The sequence below is a fragment of the Panulirus ornatus genome, chromosome 27, assembly GCF_036320965.1.
Source record: "Panulirus ornatus isolate Po-2019 chromosome 27, ASM3632096v1, whole genome shotgun sequence".
Taxonomy (NCBI): Eukaryota; Metazoa; Arthropoda; class Malacostraca; order Decapoda; family Palinuridae; genus Panulirus; species Panulirus ornatus.
In genome coordinates, this window is record NC_092250.1 from 821,887 (window position 1) to 839,893 (window position 18,007).

At 42.5% G+C, this 18,007-nt stretch overlaps 1 protein-coding gene across 2 annotated transcripts in view; it reads right to left on the minus strand.

The window, feature by feature from the left end:
- The window catches only part of LOC139757513 (uncharacterized), a 51,370-nt gene that overhangs the window by 31,845 nt on the left and 1,518 nt on the right, over positions 1-18,007 (minus strand). The window contains exons 2-6 of one of the 2 annotated variants that reach the window (XM_071678025.1): positions 11,067-11,226; positions 10,420-10,656; positions 6,279-6,422; positions 3,881-4,077; positions 148-330 (exon numbers count right to left, since the gene is read on the minus strand). In XM_071678025.1, the coding sequence (XP_071534126.1) occupies positions 148-330; positions 3,881-4,077; positions 6,279-6,422; positions 10,420-10,656; positions 11,067-11,159 (854 nt within the window). In that variant the 5' untranslated portion in view covers positions 11,160-11,226. Of the gene's footprint in view, positions 1-147; positions 331-3,880; positions 4,081-6,278; positions 6,423-10,419; positions 10,657-11,066; positions 11,227-18,007 lie in introns of those variants that run through there. The other variant, XM_071678026.1, reaches the window with a different exon arrangement.

Below are 18,007 nucleotides of genomic sequence, written 5' to 3' on the forward strand. Positions count from 1 at the left end.
CTTTCCACAGAATATAGTCTTATGAAATTAAATACCAATATATCTACAATCATGGAGAATTGACCAGATCACAATCTTTTAACAAACATGCTAGAAATAACCTTTTTGAAAGTGATATATACTATGTATGAGGAGAAGACTAAATACCTGTGTAAAGAACTGCATGCATGCTGAAACTTTGGATGTAGCAAATGTAAGACAAGAAGTGTGCTTGTAGAAAGTGGTGATGTGTCAGGAGTATCCTGTTTATGATCTATAGCTTCTGTACGTTTGTAGTCATGGGCATCAGCAGGGGGAGCAAGGGGGGCAGTTGCCCCATCCCTGGATTTTCTAGAGAAAATTTAAAAAATTGTATCATTCATAATATAATAAAGGGCAAAAAATGAGAAATATATATTTTTCCTTCTTATTCATTCATCATACATTTGTATTTAAAAGGTTTTAAATCACATCACTGCCTAATAAATCTATTCATAATACTGTACACAAACATCATCAGATCTTACTCATTGTGCCCCCATCCCCTTGAAATTTTCTATACGGATGCCCATGTTTGTAGTGTGTGTGTTTAGGTGTGATTTCAGTCATGAGCAAAAGCATTTCTATGTATGGATAAGGAAAATATAATTCACAAAATAACCTTCCTACAAAAGTATAATTATAAACAAAACCAAAAACCCCTCAAAATTAACATTTCTTCTTTAAATTCATCTAATTCTTAAATCAATCTTACCTAATCATAAAAAAAATCTTAACAACAATAACAAGTGTAATGCACTACACGTCTACAATTTACAAATACAATTTCCAACACGAGCATGCTACAATGTGTATTCTAAAGAATTAAATCTGATAATTCTCAGAGATATAATCATAGAGGAAGGTAAGTTGTTCCAGGAGAAGGTGGGTCTATGATGCCACCATCACTGTTTAATTCTTCTAAGGATGGAGGAGGTGAGGGGAGGGTCTGGAGAATGAGTCAGCTACAGTTTGCTGATGATGCAGCACTGGTGGCAGAAACAAGTTAGAAACTGCAAAAGGTGGTAAATGAGTTTGAAAAAATGTCTGAGAAGGAAAATGAGAGTAAATGCACATAAAAGCAAGGTTATCTGGGTATTAAGTGCTGAAGGTCAGGTTAGTTGAGGTGTGAGTTTGAACAGAGAAAAACTGAAGGCAGCAGCATGTTTCATATACCTGGGAGTGGATATAACAGCAAATGGAACTATGGAAGCAGAAGTCAGAGGGTGGACAAGGAGGTAAATAATCTCGGAGCATTACAGAATGTGTAGAATGAGAGGTCATCATCAAGGGCAAAAATGGATATGTTTGAAAGTACAGTAGTCCCAATGATGTATGGATGTGAGGCATGACCTGAAGAAGAAAATGTGCAATGGAGGGTAGAAGTGTTGGGAATTAAATGTCTGAGGACAATATATGGTGCGAGGTGGTTCAATTGAATAAGTAAGAAAAGGGTCAGAGAGTTGTGTGGTTATAAAGGAGTGTGGTTGAAAGAGGTGTGGTAATAAAAATAGTGTGGTTGAAGAGCTGATGAAGAGGGTGTGCTGAAATGGTTTGGACATATGGAGAAAACCAGTGAGAAGAGGTTGACAAAGAGGATATATGTATCAGACAAAGAGAAGGGGAAGACCAAATTGAAGACAGAGGGATGAAGCGAAAAAGACTTAAGAGTGCTCAAGGCCTGACCATGCAGGAGGGTGAAATGCATGCACAGGACAGAGTGAAATGGAGTGATCTGGTATACAAAAAGCGAAGTGCTATCAATGGAATGAACTAGGGCATACAAAGCAACTGAGGGGGAATCACAGAAAAGTCTGTGGGACCGTTTGTGGAAAAGGGACTGTGGTTTCAGTGAATTAAACATGATAGCCAGAAAATGGATGTGAGCAAAATGAGGCCATCTCTTCATCTGTTCCTGATGCTACTTCTTTAACATGAGATATGGCAAACAAGGATGAAAAAATAATCTATACCAGTGCTTTACCTTACCTTGATGCCCTAGAAGTCCCTTTAATGAGGTTCCCATGAGCTCAGAAAGCCAGCCATGTCCACCATGAATGACCACAGGTCATGAAGTGTGGTAACGTGTATATGTACATGAAGGAAGAACATGGCAACTGAGATAACAACTGAGCAGTAGGGGGTCAGTGTCTTCTTTATTGATGTTGCATTGTGGGCATGAGGCTTGTAATACAAAAGTGTTGTAATGTTGAAGTGATGGGTGGCATTCAGAAAGCAGATGGGAAAGTGTAATTCATATTTACATAGTGTGTATTCTATGGCCAGTCCTTTGGGGATAGTGTAACCTCTCTTTTCAAAGAGATGAGCTTCTAAATACTACTGGTCTAATTGTTAACAAAGACTGAACACCCATGACAAATGTCTTCAGCTTTGTGTCAAGAACAGAAAAGTGGCTTTAACTGTCAAGACTAATTTCTGCACTCTGAGAAACTTGCTCATACTCTTCGTGGTAAAAGTAACTAAACCCTAACATGCAAAGCTCAACTGCCTACACAAGGTATCAATCCAAAAACTGCCTTTTGTGAACCAACTAAGGCCAATCGTCAAAAACAAGTAAAGCAATTGAAGAGTTGTCATTCTTTTTAAAAAGCATTCCACAACTCTAGCCTAAACATAGCCTAACCGCTGGAAGACGAATGGCGAAAGAAAAACCAAGTCTTCCAACACCACACACTGTGGCAGGTGGATGGTAGGGATTTGCATCCAGCGAGATTCTTCTCTCTGACATCATGAACTGATCTCTACAATGAAACAGATTTCTCCACACATGACAGAGTTAAATGGTTGTATAAATATGAAGAAAGGTGAATAAATGGAATAGCAAATTCTAATTTTCTTACCACCAGTGTGCAGCAATCATGTTACTAAATTCTTTGCCTAACCCTAGTTTAGAGATGAAAATAATTAAAAATATCTATAGGGTTACACCAACTCTTACACAGGCCAAAAATAAGAATTAGCGTCAAGACAGAAAAGCATAATTCTTGAATAATACCTGAAGGACTTGTAACCTATATAAAGCACTCCTCTGGGAACCTGTTTGAACCATTCCTACCGGTATTTACAGATTCCCTTTAAAAGAGAAACTCATCTGGGCAACTAAATCAACACTCAAGATGATCCTTGCTAAATCTGAACAAATAATCTTCCTTCATAAATCTACATCATCTCAAAATAAATAAAATATTTGACTTGATGCAACTACTGTCAGGACTTCTAATGATAATATGGTATTTAGGTTGCTAATGTGACCCTGGCTGGAAAGGAAACAGCATGACGACAGTCTTATTTGTTTGGGAAGGATATGGTTCGCTGGCTCACTGATACAACTGCAGAAATGCTGATACTTTATCAAGTAGCTTGGCTTTTTATCCCTAGGTCTGGTTGATTATACTACACACAAATGCCAAGAATGCATCCTTTAAGCCTCTTCTGTTTGGTGCAAATAATCATCTTACAATTCCTTGAGCCATGTGACCTGCTTCTCCTGGTTTCAAAACACTTCCTTTTTAATGTTTTTTGCGTTATTCACAAAGTCATTACAAAAACCTTTAAAATAAACTATCAGTTCAGGAATAACTACTAAGCACAGAGTGATCCAGTTCCACTATTCATAATTTGTCTACAGAAATTATTATGATGCAGAGGATGTGAGCGAATCAGCCCATTTCTCTGTCTGTTCCTGATGGTATCACTCTACATGAAAAATGCCATACATGTATGGAGAGAGAGAGAGAGAGAGAGAGAGAGAGAGAGAGAGAGAGAGAGAGAGAGAGAGAGAGAGAGAGAGAGAGAGAGAATTCTTATCTACTACTACACTACAAAATCAACGAATACTAACTTTTCAGTTTTTTCAGCCGCTACTGATTCTTCTTCCTTCTTCTTCCTCTTTTTCTCTTCTTCTAATTGTCTTCTCTTTTCTTGTTCAACAATTTCTATCGCCATCTTCTTCTCCTCTTCCTCCCTCTTCTCCTTCAACTTTTGTACTCGCCCAGATGACCTTCTCGGGGCAAATTCCATCATGCGCTTCCTTTGAATCTGCTAACACATAACATTCAATAAGAAAAACAAAATATAAAAAAACTTTGTACACAATGATACTCTAAAATATCTGACTTTTGTGGGCTGAATGATACAAGAAGTACTTAATATTTGACAATGCTTTAGTTTTTTAATTCTATGGAATGGGAACCTTTCAAACTAATATTACATGAAAACATCAAAGCATTTGGATATATCAGGACTTCTGTCCATTAATTATTCTACCCATAACAGAACAAAAGTCACAAAACATATGATAAGGCATTTCCCTCGTACAACCTTAAACTCATTTCCTCGATAAATACCATGCCTTCCATATCAATTAATCCAACACTTTTACTTCCCCTTTCTCTCCATATCTGTGGTCTCCAAGGGCTGTAAACCTTATTGTTCTCATGTATTCTCCAATTACAATATCTTTTCTTCCACTATGTGCCATCACAAACAGGTAATCTTCACAGCCTGTATGCCTCTTTCTTCCATAATGAGCTGTTGTGGATGATTTTCCAAATGGTCTGATTTTTGACATAACTAGGAGTGCACCAGAGGCAGAAAAAACTGAAAAGGGATAATACATCCTAGAAATGAGAAGCTACCCAACCTGCTGGTGTAAGTATCTCTTCTGAAGTAAACAACATGTAATTACTAACAAAGGGATGGACAATTCACTTCTGTTTACGCATCTCCACTATATGTAGTAGGTTACTCCAGCTATTGATCTTTTCCCCATTCAACGATTCACTCCACTTTCAAAAGAATGCATTTATTTAAAAAAACCTTACTTATAAAGTTCCATCTTTAGATATATACATATCTATGGAAATGTTGCTTCTGCTGGTTGTTATCCATGAGGGTGCCTGCTGCATGTGATCTCACTTTCCAACATCTAGTCACTGATTTCCACATCTCTGATGCCTCTTCCCACCTAGAACTCTCTCTAGGGGGTGGCAAAGGTAATAGAATCTATATAAGAGTGAACTCCAATGCCGCTTTCTAGCCTTCAGTGACTCACCCTTAACAGGCCACTGGCAGAGGGCAACTCTAGCACAGTGTTTGCAAAGGCTCGTACCTAATGTTCATACCAACTACTTCTACCTAAAGCTTGTGCCTATTGCTTCTACTAAACGTTCATACCTAATGCTCTTGCCTAAATGTTCCTACCTACTACTTCTATCTATTGCTCCTACCATTTTGCCAAAAAGCAGGGCTAGCTTATAGTGTTCACCACAGGGAAATCTAAAGTTACGAAGAATGCACTGTGTGAGTTAAGTGTTGTCCAAGTGTTATGTATGACAAGGAGAGATGGACAGAATGTGGACAGAATGCCAGTAGTCCACATTGGGTGAGGCAGCCAGAAAAGACAGCTACCTGGGTCAGGGGAGTGCAACTTGACAACCACTGAAGTGCTGGCTCACTATGCAGGTATCACTAACCCTCCCGATACCCAGATAGGTAGTACTGGTAATATACCTCCTTGGTGGTTGGCTGCCCAGCAATTACTACCTACTTCTGAATCCTCTTCTCCTTGCTTTTCCTTCATAACTTATCGAAGATACAAGTTTATGTACACTGCTTAACCTGTGCACTTTCTCTCTGACTGATTTTTCTATGGTTCTCTTCAGAAACATCTCATGCATATCACGAACTAAAAAGCGTTTTTATACTGAATATATCAGGAGGAACATATGAAGAATTCAGGTCTGGGTGAGCCACTTGGACAGCCAATTAGGGAGGCCTGTGCATGACGGACTATCACTTAGGGTAACTGAAAGGGGACGCTAATGTGACTGGTTGGCAACAAATGTCCCACAGGCAATGAGTGACCAGGAAGTATTGAGTGTGTTGTACTGCATGTTAGGATTGGGCTATCTTCTCTCTCAGCAAGGAAGGTGAAGTCTGCTTATCACATAAAGTTTGTGCATTCCAGTCTACCAAAACAACAAGGGAAAATCACCAAGTCTTTTTTCGGGATTTGCAACCATATTGTTTGTGGCATGACTAAACGCCTGAGTATTCTTTTCAAAAAAGGGAAGTTTGAACATGACAATAGTATACTAAACACATTCTGGCCACCTTGTTGCTAGTCTAGTTCTTTTATGGAGAACCTCATACAGCAGTATCCTGAAAGGCTATGTTCACACTATGCTCTGACACTGACAGTGAATATTCATCCAAACATCAATATCAGTTTAACTCACCTTCTCTTTCTCTTGAAAGAGCCGTGGGATCTCTGGAAGGAAATCTTCACGGAGAGTCTGTAACAAACTGCGTTCAAGTTTGGATGCACAATCCTGAAACTTTTCGGCAAGGTTGTTCCAGTCCTCCTCAGAAAAACACTGGACCTACAAAACGAGAAAAAAAGAAAAGATGAACCCTCTCTGAAGCTCATATACAAAGACTATTAACAAAACTGAAAACATAAATGAGCACAATTTCAAATACAGAAGACAGTGCTGTTTATCAATGCACAATATACCCCTTAATTTTCCTGTTGTTTTGTTATCTTTAACCTACACAATGCTTTTAATTAGTTAAAACAACCAAAGTAATCCTAGAAGACTTATGCCACTGAAATTCAATACATGTACTAGTATGGCACCACTACAGCAGCATTTGCTATTAGTATCAGAAGAGGAAACATATTTTATCAGGTATTCCTTTTTCTCATACTAGTACATGCTTACTAGTGAATACCTCCAATTTTTCATCACCATCTATATGTAGAACTCATATGACTTCTCCCACCATGCAGCAAGGTACAACATAAGGAACCTTCTCTACACAGCAAAACCTCTGCACATCTCTATAATTTCTGTAACTGAGGCAGCCACCCTCTCCATAATACACTTCCTCAACCATCTTTTACCTAACCTTCAGTTTTTGTCAGCATCTTCTATAATCCTAGTGACCTAACACGCAAATAGAACACTGGCCCAACCAAAACAGAATGTCTCCATCTCCACAAAACTCTACCGTGATATCACAATTTAATCTCATGAATCCAACCTATAACCTCCTGCAACCCTGAATGCTTAACAATTCTCCTCATCAAAATTCCAGCCATACTGGGTATCACATACGAAGCACATGACATTCACTCCTTACACCACAAACTTCAATGCAAAGGCCACACATAACTAAAATCCAGGGGAACATTCAAAAGCACCAGATAAAAAGAAAAAAATCCTTACTTATCCTTTACAAACAATTCATCCACTCCACAATAAAGTATGCTTCACCTGCCTGGTCATCCACCCTGTCAAAAACAAATAAAACTAAGTTGCATGACAGCCAGCAACTGCCTAATAGCCACTAACATTCAGAATTTACATGATGAAACAAAAATCCTTCCAATGCAATCCCACTTCACTACACTCAGCACTTAGCTCCTTGCAGCAGCACGAGACCCTTCAAATCTAAGCCACTTCAAAACCAACTATCAACCCCCAAGTAGAAATGAAAAACTGATTCCTGCCTCTTATTTCAACAACTTATACACACAGATCCCTTATTGGAAACAACAAAGGCAAAACACATATACATGGAAATGATGCAAAAAGCACTAAACAACCACCCTCCCAAACCAGATGAACACATCACACCAGATATACACCTATCCGAAACTACACTTCCAAGGCATGTGGGAGTTACACTCATAAGCATCTTGGATGCCACCCATTTCTTGATCATCACACACACCTCTTGAACACATCACAAACACCGTCATGCCTAAGATCCAACTGTCACACTGAAGACACGGAATGCTTACTCCTCAGTTGCCTAGTTCTCATCCCACAGAGACCACCCCTCCCTTTTATCCATATTATTTCTCTGCATCCTGAAACTAAGCGGATGATAATGAAGTTGCTATAATCAGCAACAAGTAAAGCAGACTAAAACTTTGCATGGTCACATTCATTCTCATTTCCTGACCCACTCTCTTTTTTACTATTTCTTAACACGCTTTTGACTACCTTTTTGTAAAGAGTTCTCTCTTCATCTCCTTGCTAACTCCTATGTGCTGCATCCTTAACTTGTAAGTCTTTTCTTCTCCTTAATGGCTCTTTGTATCTCCTCATTTCATAATGCTGTCCACCATGCTGTCCTCTCTTTCCCATTCCTTTCTTTCTCTTCTCACACAGTTCATCTGCTGCAAACACAACAATATCCCTAAACTTCTCCCACATCTCATTAATGCCTCCATATTCTTCTACCAAAAAAGTTACTCAACCTTGTATTCAACGTCTCTAATCTTTTACCTAATCTACTCTATCAGAGATAAAAAGTATCTATCTATCATCATACTTAAGACTTGGTCTGTCATATAATCCTCACCTCCATTCCAATCTAAGTGAAAAGGAACAAGTTTATAAAGACTTACAAAGAAAATTAATGCAAACGTGGTCCCCACTTATCAATATGCCTATCATCTTCCAGTCACAGACAAAAGTCCACATCAAGGCCTGGCCTTACTTGAAATACAGAGGTTAATGAAAGGGGAAAAGAAGAGACAAAGAAAAGTATTTACAAATTTTGGAGGAAGTGAAAAACCTGTCTTTTCAAAAGAGCTGTTTCTTAAATATATACTGGGAAAGACAGGAGATGGTTAAGAGTTCCAAAGCTTCCAGGAGTAGGAAAAGAAACATTTATCAAAATGGCCCAACCTTGAATCGCAGAAGGACACATAGTAATCATGTTATACAATAGGCTGCCAAGTACTGTATAGTCTCGCTAATGTTGGGGGCACACAAGCAGCTAGCTCTTTGGAGCAAAAACTGAAGTAATACCTACAGAATAGGGAAAGTGAACCAACACTGTGACAAAGGCAAGTGGGTCAAGTTTTGATGTTAGCCTGGGAAAATTGGTAAGTTGCACCAGGGGTGGTCAACTCTGTCAAGTAAGGATACAGAGATAGAAACACCTCAGATGTGAGAACAGTACTATACACAAAAACAGATGAATGCTTTGTATAAACAGAAGAACTGCTCAGAAGAAAAGAGATATTGACATCTATGCAGGACTCCCAGTCTCTTAGAGGCACTCTCAGCTATTTCTGTAATGTGAGGTTTCCTAGACAGTGTGGATGTTAAGGTAATATCAAGTATGTCTATCAAGTCAAGAGGTGGAATTACAGAAGAGCCAAATGAGACAGGATAGTTGTGAGGAATTTTTGATAGACAGATGGGCAAAAACTGTCCAGGAGGCTTTAAATTTGACCTAGTTTTGTCTACCCCAATGAGATATCCTGTTCAAGTTTACCGAGACAAGATGCAGATCAAGTGAGAGAAGGAGTACTGTTGAAGGATATCGAGGGATGCAGTGCAGAGTTATCAACATATGAGTGCATTTGGTTAATTGCATTAGAAATGAAACCATTGATAAAAAGAAGAAAAAGTGTAAGAGACAAAACAGTACCTTGTGCGACACCAATGGTGATGAAGAAAGCGAGAGAGGCTGATCCATCAACTACAGAGATAGATTAGTCAGTGAGGAAGCTAGATATGATGGTTCAGAACGTGGAAGGAAGCCAAAAAAGGGAGCTTAGAAATAAGCCCAACATGCTCCTGTTTGGGGGCAAGATCATGTAGCTACAGTGCAAAGAATTAGGGGCGAAAAACAGATCCAGAATATTAGAAGAGTGGTCACAGGAATGTTGATAGGGTGGGTGATGATTTGCTCTAGATTGCTGAGAATGTATGGGAGGACTTCAACTATTCCCTATGGTAAATACTGAAATCTGCTGAGTAGTGAATCTCTATTCAGGACGTCATGGCCTCATGGCAGGAGTTTACACAGCTGAAGAAAGTTATACATTTTGTGAATTAGGAGAGCAGTGGGTGAAAAAAAAAGAAAACAGTGGAAGTAAGTAGACAGACCTTGAGGCAGATAACGTCAAAGTTTGGGGACTTAAAAAACTCAAGGCATGCCACAGGTGTGCTGATTTAAAAGTTCAGCAGACATTTGTTCAGTTTACTTACAATCTCACTCCTGAGAAGAGGTTTCACCCTTCCATATCTGCTTCCCTACCACATTTACAACATACAAATACTAATGACAAAATTATGAGAAAGCACAGCAATTAAAGATGTACTAATGACAGTAATAACCAAGAATGACTGAATGCAGATATGCAGAGGGTAAAATGAATACGTAAATGTTGAGATATGTAATCAGAGAAGTGTAACACATCTGACTGAGATGTGTATAAGGTTAAATATTTCAGCATACGCCTAAAAATGAGTAGAGGGGAAGATATTCTGGGAAAAATAAAAGCAGCCATTCTAACTCAAAAACTTTCAATGACAAGTAACCTATCAATGCATAAAATAATAGACTCACCTGCCAAACAGGTTTTGGCTCATCTGCTTCCTCCTCACTCTCTTCATTTTTGTGGCCTTTTTTCTTCCGTTTCTTTTTTCTTTTATCTTCTTTGTCTTTATCCTTTGGTTTCCGTCTGTGTGGGTGATATGGTGAGTGGTCCTCCCTATAGAGTCGGGTGCCATAAAAATACCAGTATGTGGAACCACTGTCATCATACCCAAGTGGCTCCACCCGTAAACTATCGGATTCTAAATTCTGCAAAGAAGAAAAAATATGATGAAATCATGGTCAATATTTTTCTTTTACCCTAGAACCTTGATAAGCATGTTTTAAAACCCCAAATAACTATAAGAGTTCTGTCAGAAATCATGTTACTCACAAAATACTAGTGAGAAGCCCCTCAAATTATCAATGACACTTTTCTTTTTCCATTTCATGCTGCTGGATTTTGAGACAATAAAAACTCTTCAGTGAATAAGCAAATGATGGGAAGGACATGAACCAACATATCTTGGTTAGCATGAAACATACAGCTGTCCAGCCAAAAATGAATGCATAAAACATAATACATCTCAGCATACCAAAATTTACCTTCCACAATCAACAAAAAATTCCAAAAAATCAGATTCCTTTTTATGAAAACATTGTAATATGAATACACTTACTTTTAAGAGATCAAGAACATCTTCAGCTTCTAATCTGAAGTCGCAGAGGGCATGAAGGATTTCTACTTTACGTCGAAGAGGTAGCCATCGCATATCCCCTTCAACAAATAAATTTTCTCTGGTAGGATCCTCCTACAAAAATAATATCAAAATCAGATATCTACCAAAGCTAACACGAGCTATTTATTAAAGATAGCATGATTGCATCACTCAGTACAACAAGGATTACTATGGAATACAAAAATAGAAGAGTCATTCTTCTAACATAAATTACTTCAGAGAAGTTGTATGATCCACCTCCTAACGATAACCACATATTAACCTCTCAGGTTTTGACCAGGCACCTTAAGATAATCAAACTACAATGCTTGAATGTTCAACTAAATCAAATGAGTTGTATGACCCTTTTAGAAAAATGTTGAAAAAAAGTTTAATGATTTTACTGAAACCTACTGTTTGATCTTTCCTTTTATACTTGCTGCTATTTCCTGCAGCAGAAACTGACAGACAAAGGCCTTACTCATATCCACTGTCATGTATCATGTGCTAAATCTAGACATCCCCATCCACAAACTATTCAGTGGTTCTCCTGACTCCTTAATAGGCCCTAGTACAACCGCTAACAATACGTTGTCCACTGTATGCCAAAACACTCCAATTTGCTCCAACCTATGTATTTCTCTCACTCTACTGAATATTTAGGCCCTGATAATCAAAAACCTCTTTCAGTGCTTTGATGAACTAATGACAAAGCTCTTGTCACTCAAAGCACTCATGTAAATGAAAGAATGATTAATATATCATCAAGGCTTTGAAAATTTACTAAAAATCCACTTATTCATCCATTATATTTTGATGGCTTAAGTGACATGTAAGATGTTTCCCATTCTCTTTGTAAATAATGTGTATGTATATGCAGTGGCTTGGATGCAAGCCAAGACCTCTTACAAAGTATCCACTGTCATCTGGCGAGCATGACAAAACTAGATTCATATTCAAGTACCGTGACAAAATACCTGCATTTGAAGATATTTTCAGGTTTTTTAGTCATACTGCCTTCTCTTTAGATATCAATGCTGAATAATATTAGATTTGTACCTATTTAAAGGGATGCTTGGCTTATATTTAAGTAATATTCTTCCTATGCCTTACATGTGACAACCACAAATTAAAACCGTAAAACAATATATCTAAACACTTAAACACCAGTATCACAAACAGTTATGAAATGGATAAACTTACTCTGTCTTGCAATTGATATGCAAGAGCTCATGAAAATGGTAACACTGGTTCTGTAAATACTAAGATGTGACTTTATTGAGATATGGATCTAACCTTAAAAACAAAGATGTGCCTTTACTGCAATGGATCTAACCTCATTTTGGCAATGATTGTGAATGATGAATCAAATAATTTTCCTCTGCCATCATCACAGTTTACAAAAAATGCTAAAATACCTTCATTCTTTTTACTGGTATTGGTACTTTTTATCAAAGAAAAAGAAAATTAGTACAGAATATCTTAAGTATCTTAAAAGGAATGAATGATCCAAGTTCATATTGTTGATTCACCATACAAAATGCCCATCATATAACTTCAATAATAAGATACTTGTAGAAGGTATTGAAAGGTCTTTTCTTCTTCATGTACTTCATAATGAAGGCATGGAAACATAAACACATTTTCCTTTTCTCCAAAACTTTGCTCTATTTACAGTAAAAAATGTAACTGCATCTGCTTCAGTACAGTATAGGATATCAATATTTACTGGGGTTAGAACATATGAACATGTGATGAATGTGAATAGAATGTGATTTGAATTTATTTGCCACTGCTTTCACATTCAAAGTCACTCAGGATTAGCTAATTTCTTAGCATTCCTATCCTTTAACCTTTCAGTGAGGCAACTGCAATAATTTTCCTGGCACAGTGGGGGCACATGTTATCTATATATTTTCTCAAGTCGGTTATGATAATTAACTAGAGCGTAATGTTCTGATTGAAATGATATATAACTCAACCTGCTGTGTCGCTTCATACATGAGTGCTGCATGCTCTTTATTTCACTCTGCACCATTGCCAGGTGTGGAAGGTAGACCATGAGTATTTTCAGGCATATCAAGTTATTTGTGTGGCATTTTTTGTGTTTCTGTCCCAAATAAACATGATTCTAACAGTTTTACATCGGCCACATCTCTTACCTTGTACAGGTAACACCAACAAAATATAACACAGTGCATGCGGGTGCAGATCTCACATAAAGATTCTTAACGTCTGCACAAACTGCAAACTTTCCAGCACATGTAGAAAGTTTGAGTTGTAGTGTTTGGGGACAAAGCATGACCTGGAGGTGTGCATGTCCGGCAACTCACCTCAATACCTGGAGGTGTGCATGTCCGGCAACTCACCTCAATACCTGGAGGTGTGCATGTCCGGCAACTCACCTCAATACCCGGAGGTGTGCGTGTCCAGCAACTCACCTCAATACCTGGAGGTGTGCATGTCCGGCAACTCACCTCAATACCTGGAGGTGTGCATGTCCGGCAACTCACCTCAATACCTGGAGGTGTGCATGTCCGGCAACTCACCTCAATACCTGGAGGTGTGCATGTCCGGCAACTCACCTCAATACCTGGAGGTGTGCATGTCCGGCAACTCACCTCAATACCCGGAGGTGTGCGTGTCCAGCAACTCACCTTAATATCTGTATGCGTGCATGTCCAGCAACTCACCTCAATACCTGGAGGTGTGCATGTCCGGCAACTCACCTCAATACCTGGAGGTGTGCATGTCCGGCAACTCACCTCAATACCTGGAGGTGTGCATGTCCGGCAACTCACCTCAATACCTGGAGGTGTGCATGTCCGGCAACTCACCTCAATACCTGGAGGTGTGCATGTCCGGCAACTCACCTCAATACCTGGAGGTGTGCATGTCCGGCAACTCACCTCAATACCTGGAGGCGCGCGCGTGTCCGGCAACTCACCTCAATACCTGGAGGTGTGCATGTCCGGCAACTCACCTCAATACCCGGAGGTGTGCGTGTCCAGCAACTCACCTCAATACCTGGAGGTGTGCATGTCCGGCAACTCACCTCAATACCTGGAGGTGTGCATGTCCGGCAACTCACCTCAATACCTGGAGGTGTGCATGTCCGGCAACTCACCTCAATACCTGGAGGTGTGCATGTCCGGCAACTCACCTCAATACCTGGAGGTGTGCATGTCCGGCAACTCACCTCAATACCTGGAGGTGTGCATGTCCGGCAACTCACCTCAATACCTGGAGGTGTGCATGTCCGGCAACTCACCTCAATACCTGGAGGTGTGCATGTCCGGCAACTCACCTCAATACCTGGAGGTGTGCATGTCCGGCAACTCACCTCAATACCTGGAGGTGTGCATGTCCGGCAACTCACCTCAATACCTGGAGGTGTGCATGTCCGGCAACTCACCTCAATACCTGGAGGTGTGCATGTCCGGCAACTCACCTCAATACCTGGAGGTGTGCATGTCCGGCAACTCACCTCAATACCTGGAGGTGTGCATGTCCGGCAACTCACCTCAATACCTGGAGGTGTGCATGTCCGGCAACTCACCTCAATACCTGGAGGTGTGCATGTCCGGCAACTCACCTCAATACCTGGAGGTGTGCATGTCCGGCAACTCACCTCAATACCTGGAGGTGTGCATGTCCGGCAACTCACCTCAATACCTGGAGGTGTGCATGTCCGGCAACTCACCTCAATACCTGGAGGTGTGCATGTCCGGCAACTCACCTCAATACCTGGAGGTGTGCATGTCCGGCAACTCACCTCAATACCTGGAGGTGTGCATGTCCGGCAACTCACCTCAATACCTGGAGGTGTGCATGTCCGGCAACTCACCTCAATACCTGGAGGTGTGCATGTCCGGCAACTCACCTCAATACCTGGAGGTGTGCATGTCCGGCAACTCACCTCAATACCTGGAGGTGTGCATGTCCGGCAACTCACCTCAATACCTGGAGGTGTGCATGTCCGGCAACTCACCTCAATACCTGGAGGTGTGCATGTCCGGCAACTCACCTCAATACCTGGAGGTGTGCATGTCCGGCAACTCACCTCAATACCTGGAGGTGTGCATGTCCGGCAACTCACCTCAATACCTGGAGGTGTGCATGTCCGGCAACTCACCTCAATACCTGGAGGTGTGCATGTCCGGCAACTCACCTCAATACCTGGAGGTGTGCATGTCCGGCAACTCACCTCAATACCTGGAGGTGTGCATGTCCGGCAACTCACCTCAATACCCGGAGGTGTGCGTGTCCAGCAACTCACCTCAATACCTGTAGGCGTGCATGTCCGGCAACTCACCTCAATACCTGGAGGTGTGCATGTCCGGCAACTCACCTCAATACCTGGAGGTGTGCATGTCCGGCAACTCACCTCAATACCTGGAGGTGTGCATGTCCAGCAACTCTCCTCAATACCTGGAGGTGTGCATGTCCGGCAACTCACCTCAATACCTGGAGGTGTGCACGTGTCCGGCAACTCACCTCAATACCTGGAGGTGCGCATGTCCGGCAACTCACCTCAATACCTGGAGGTGTGCACGTGTCCGGCAACTTACCTCAATACCTGGAGGTACGCATGTCCGGCAACTCACCTCAATACCTGGAGGCGCGCGCGTGTCCGGCAACTCACCTCAATACCTGGAGGTGTGCATGTCCGGCAACTCACCTCAATACCTGGAGGTGTGCGTGTCCAGCAACTCACCTCAATACCCGGAGGTGCGCACGCGTGTCCGGCAACTCACCTCAATACCCGGAGGTGTGCGTGTCCAGCAACTCACCTCAATACCGGGAGGCGCGCGCGTGTCCGGCAACTCACCTCAATACCTGGAGGTGCGCATGTCCGGCAACTCACCTCAATACCTGGAGGTGTGCATGTCCGGCAACTCACCTCAATACCTGGAGGTGTGCATGTCCGGCAACTCACCTCAATACCTGGAGGTGTGCATGTCCGGCAACTCACCTCAATACCTGGAGGTGTGCATGTCCGGCAACTCACCTCAATACCTGGAGGTGTGCATGTCCGGCAACTCACCTCAATACCTGGAGGTGTGCATGTCCGGCAACTCACCTCAATACCTGGAGGTGTGCATGTCCGGCAACTCACCTCAATACCTGGAGGTGTGCATGTCCGGCAACTCACCTCAATACCTGGAGGTGTGCATGTCCGGCAACTCACCTCAATACCTGGAGGTGTGCATGTCCGGCAACTCACCTCAATACCTGGAGGTGTGCATGTCCGGCAACTCACCTCAATACCTGGAGGTGTGCATGTCCGGCAACTCACCTCAATACCTGGAGGTGTGCATGTCCGGCAACTCACCTCAATACCTGGAGGTGTGCATGTCCGGCAACTCACCTCAATACCTGGAGGTGTGCATGTCCGGCAACTCACCTCAATACCTGGAGGTGTGCATGTCCGGCAACTCACCTCAATACCTGGAGGTGTGCATGTCCGGCAACTCACCTCAATACCTGGAGGTGTGCATGTCCGGCAACTCACCTCAATACCTGGAGGTGTGCATGTCCGGCAACTCACCTCAATACCTGGAGGTGTGCATGTCCGGCAACTCACCTCAATACCTGGAGGTGTGCATGTCCGGCAACTCACCTCAATACCTGGAGGTGTGCATGTCCGGCAACTCACCTCAATACCTGGAGGTGTGCATGTCCGGCAACTCACCTCAATACCTGGAGGTGTGCATGTCCGGCAACTCACCTCAATACCTGGAGGTGTGCATGTCCGGCAACTCACCTCAATACCTGGAGGTGTGCATGTCCGGCAACTCACCTCAATACCTGGAGGTGTGCATGTCCGGCAACTCACCTCAATACCTGGAGGTGTGCATGTCCGGCAACTCACCTCAATACCTGGAGGTGTGCATGTCCGGCAACTCACCTCAATACCTGGAGGTGTGCATGTCCGGCAACTCACCTCAATACCTGGAGGTGTGCATGTCCGGCAACTCACCTCAATACCTGGAGGTGTGCATGTCCGGCAACTCACCTCAATACCTGGAGGTGTGCATGTCCGGCAACTCACCTCAATACCTGGAGGTGTGCATGTCCGGCAACTCACCTCAATACCTGGAGGTGTGCATGTCCGGCAACTCACCTCAATACCTGGAGGTGTGCATGTCCGGCAACTCACCTCAATACCTGGAGGTGTGCATGTCCGGCAACTCACCTCAATACCTGGAGGTGTGCATGTCCGGCAACTCACCTCAATACCTGGAGGTGTGCATGTCCGGCAACTCACCTCAATACCTGGAGGTGTGCATGTCCGGCAACTCACCTCAATACCTGGAGGTGTGCATGTCCGGCAACTCACCTCAATACCTGGAGGTGTGCATGTCCGGCAACTCACCTCAATACCTGGAGGTGTGCATGTCCGGCAACTCACCTCAATACCTGGAGGTGTGCATGTCCGGCAACTCACCTCAATACCTGGAGGTGTGCATGTCCGGCAACTCACCTCAATACCTGGAGGTGTGCATGTCCGGCAACTCACCTCAATACCTGGAGGTGTGCATGTCCGGCAACTCACCTCAATACCTGGAGGTGTGCATGTCCGGCAACTCACCTCAATACCTGGAGGTGTGCATGTCCGGCAACTCACCTCAATACCTGGAGGTGTGCATGTCCGGCAACTCACCTCAATACCTGGAGGTGTGCATGTCCGGCAACTCACCTCAATACCTGGAGGTGTGCATGTCCGGCAACTCACCTCAATACCTGGAGGTGTGCATGTCCGGCAACTCACCTCAATACCTGGAGGTGTGCATGTCCGGCAACTCACCTCAATACCTGGAGGTGTGCATGTCCGGCAACTCACCTCAATACCTGGAGGTGTGCATGTCCGGCAACTCACCTCAATACCTGGAGGTGTG